Below are 3,976 nucleotides of genomic sequence, written 5' to 3' on the forward strand. Positions count from 1 at the left end.
TTTTTGTTTTTTTTTTTTGTACTAGGGATTGAACTCAGGTCCTTGTGCTTGCAAAGCAGGCAGCGGCACCACTGAGCTGAATCTCCAGCCCTGTTCTTTACTTTTGAAAGAGGGTCTCACCTAAGTTGTCCAGTTTGATTTGAACTTGCTGTCTTCCTGTCTCAGCTTCCCAGGGTGCTGGGATTATAGGCATGTGCCACTATACCCTGCTGAGATAGAATGAAATTTTTTCCCATCTCCCAACGACTTCATATATCTGAGCCTTGACATCACAGCCCTTACTGGGTTTGTGTGTGTGGGTATTCATTCCACTTTCAAGTTGAATTCCTAGTGGTTATTTCGTGTTTATCTTTTTATCTCCAGCACTAGAAGATTCTCTGGCCCTCCCTGGCACTCTATATGTGCTGCTGAAGTGAGCACAAAATATAGAGTTTTTTTGTGGGGGAGGGTTTACCAGGGATTGAACTCAAGACCTTGCGCTTGCAAGGCAGGAGCAGTACCACTAAGCTAAATCCCTGGCTGTTGGCACTCTAATGTTTGTACAAATGATCATTTTTAGTTCCACTTGGTTTCTTTGCCACGTGATAACAGGGTTGTCCATGCCCAGATGTCACAACACTAATTTCTCTCCATATGTATTTGGGCTTCTTTTTTGGGGGGAAGGGGCTATGTTTTATTTTTGGAGATTGAACTCAGGACCTCATGCCGTATAGGCAAGGGTGCTGCTACTGAGCTATACTGCTAACCTCTTTCCTTGTCTGTCAGATCAAAAGTTTTTATTATCATTCTCATTGCTGATTAATAGAAGTCACAGAGCCTGGCAGTTAGTGGGGCACGCCTGTAATCCCCAGGACTCTGTGGGGGGGCAAGGCAGGAGGACTGAAAATTTGATCACAGGCTGGGCAGCAAGACTTCTGAAATATTACATTAAAAAAAGTGCTGGATGTGTAGTTCAATGTGAAGGCCCTGAGTTCACTCCTTAGAACCACAAAAAACAAACAAAACAAAAACAAACCTCCCAAGCAGTTGTGAAGTGAGATGAAGTTGATGCATAATTTCATAAAGTTCAATAAAAATAAGGTTTAGAAAAGTTTCACACATCTGTTGCCTCATTATATTCCATGGACAAACCGTGAATACGGTGGTACCACTGGCCCTGTGAAATAAAATCACTTATACATATCAAAAGATAGCACCTTGAGGAGTCTTATGAAGTCCTCAGATATTTTTCCAAAATGAAACAGTAAATCTCAAACAGGAAGCAAATTATCTTATGATGCCATCCTAGAATTTTGGGGGAAATTATGCCAAAATTCCCCAATTTATTTTTTATTTTCAGTACATAGTTTAATTTATACCCTGCATTTTGTCTACATTTTGTCATATATATGAAATGAACAGAAGCACTTTTTAGTTTTATTTTTCAAGATAAAGTTTAGCACACTTTTATTTACTGTGAAAATTTTGTTTGTTTCTTTTTTTCTGGTACTGGGGATTTTTTTTTTTTTTTTTTAATTAGGTGAAACTTTATTTCAGATTTCTTTACATTCAGTCACACATTCATCTCAAACCTGAATTTATATCTAGAGACCCAAATTCTTATTTCTGATCTTGTCTAGGACCCAAGTCCACAATGTTCACTTCTATTTTCAAGTCAAGTCCCAAGGTGCCTATCTGTTTTGTCGTTTTCTCATTTGCGCTGAAACAAGGGCCCTGAGTTCGCGGTACCCACAGTGAAGCCTAGGTTACGTGGACCGAGCTAGATAGGGATACAATCATTGCATGGGATAGGATGAAGGTAATAGACTTCCCAGCTACAAGGGAGTCCACAATGAGCAACACAAAACCAAACTGTCCTGGGATGGTTCAATGGCAGCATGATCCTCCTCAGCCCATCTAGAATCTGGTCATTTCTCAGCTGGCGGACACCATGCCTGGAAACACAAACGTCTTCAGGAGCAGAATACATTTCTAGGCTTAAGCTGCTTAGCCTGGCAGTGTGGCACAGCAGGCTCTCCAAGGTGGCTATGGACATGCAGTTCCTCATGTAGCTGAAGGTAGTGAGCTGGGAGCAGCGGCCCAAGGCGGGCAGAAAGGCATGGACCTGGGCATCCGTGATCCCGCAGGCCTGCAAGTGCAGGGTGGTCAGCATGGCTGCGAGGTTATTCAGGAGAGATCGGAGGGGCTCAGGCCTAAAATGCGTCAGCCTGATACCATACAACTCTAAGTATTTCAGGTGTCTGATGCTTGGACACTGTGGCAGCTGGCTCCACTCAGAGTGTGAAAGCTCGTAGTATATTAATGAGAGGGTCTCCAGGTGGGATGGCAGGCACCTGAACAACTGGTCCAGGTGGCCTTCCAGGAAGGAGACAGATTCCATATACTTCTCCTCCAGAAAGAGAAGCATAAGGAATTCAAAGGTGACTTGGGTGACCAACTCCTTTCTCTCAGCTAGAGAAAGGTACGCAGGAGCACGGATGTTATTGAGAATTAGTTTTTTAAGATTTTTCATACGGCCCAGGAAAGGGGCAAAATGAACCAAGGTAAAGGGTGTCCAGAAGTTCCGAATATTCACCTCCTTCACAGAACCATGGTTTAGCATTTCCAGGACCTCTGTGATACTTGCAATGCATGGTATGGTGACACACAGCTTCGTACAATCCAGCTGCACCAGATCTTTCCTCTTTTGGATCCACTCGAGGAGGTAGGACTGGAATGGAGACTGAAATGTCTGACCAAGACTCAAGTCCACAACCACCCTGAGGAGTCGCCTTTCTGCCGCCCTTGTCTCACTTTTCCCTGTGTTTCTCCTCTTCGTGTCCTCTGAGGAGCAGGCTTCCAATCTGTGTCCAGCCCAGACTCTGCAGAACTTTTGGTGCGTGTCCACCATATCTAACACTTGCAGTTTCAACCTCCTGGAGCAAATCTTCTGGCTCAGCAGCACATCGAGCCCATCCAGCACAGCTTGTAACATCCTCTCCTGCACCTGGACGATATCCACCTCGGCGTCGGAAGTCTGTGGTCTCCTCATGCTCATCAGTGCTCCGAGGGGCAGGTAGGGAAAGGGCCAGGACAGCACCATGGCCTTCAGGACCTCAGTGTGACCCCTGGTGAAGGCCTCCATGAACACTGGGGGGAAGAGCTCCCCTGGCAAATCCTCCACAGCCCCCATGGCCAAGTCCTCGTCCCTCAGCAAGCTCTGCACTGCCAGTTTCAGTAGTGTGGGTGGAGAGTCGGTGCTCATCCTGGTGAGTCTGCAAGGCCAAGGGTCCTGAGGAAACACAGGGGGATGAGGCTGTCGTTGTCCTCGAGGATTGCAGGAAAGCAGCCAGAGTCTGGGCTCCTCTGGTACTGGGGATTTTACTGAGGGACTTACACAGCTAAGCATACCCTCTACTTTTTAAGAAATATTAATAAATTCTGTCTTTGTAGTGGTTTTCTTTTGTGTGTGTATTGGTTATTTTTGTTGTTGGCTTTTTCTTGTTTTTGAAGGCAGGATCTCACCATGTAGTTTAGGTCAGCCTTGAACTTGCAATCCTCCTGCCTCACCCTACCCAAGTGCTGGAATTACAGTTGTGTGCTGTCATGCCTAATTCATTTCTTTTTTTTTTTTTTTTTTTTTTTAGGGATGGAACTCAGGTCGCTGCATGTGCAAGGCAGGTGGTGGAACCACTGAACTTAATCCCCAGCCCTGCAGCTGAGGTGTTTTTGTTTTGTTTTGTTTTGAAGAGCAGTTTTAGGCTCATAGCAAAACTGAGCAGAAGTTCAGAGTCCCTGTACATCCCCTGCTCTTTCCCAACATATGTAACCTCCCCCATTACCAGCATCTCCCAGCAGAGTGATGTCTGTGATGTTGTCATCAGCACTCAGAGTCCTTAGTTTATATTAGGGTTTACTCCCTCTCGCCCAAGAGCTAGGAATTGAGCCAGGACTTCACACTGGACTCTATCCTCTTTTTTTTTTTTTTTTTTTTTTT

General features: G+C 45.1%; 1 protein-coding gene across 5 annotated transcripts in view; it reads left to right on the forward strand.

The window, feature by feature from the left end:
- Positions 1-3,976, forward strand: part of Chka (choline kinase alpha) — a 65,147-nt gene that overhangs the window by 2,655 nt on the left and 58,516 nt on the right. The window contains exon 2 of one of the 5 annotated variants that reach the window (XM_033756623.1): positions 2,835-3,055. The exons of the other annotated variants lie outside the window; for them this stretch is intronic. Coding sequence (XP_033612514.1) covers positions 3,030-3,055 — 26 coding nt within the window. The 5' untranslated portion in view covers positions 2,835-3,029. The remainder of the gene's footprint in view (positions 1-2,834; positions 3,056-3,976) is intronic. 5 annotated transcript variants of the gene reach the window in all.

The sequence above is a fragment of the Fukomys damarensis genome, unplaced genomic scaffold (genome assembly GCF_012274545.1).
Source record: "Fukomys damarensis isolate Sample0158 unplaced genomic scaffold, DMR_v1.0_HiC HiC_scaffold_27, whole genome shotgun sequence".
NCBI lineage: Eukaryota > Metazoa > Chordata > Mammalia > Rodentia > Bathyergidae > Fukomys > Fukomys damarensis.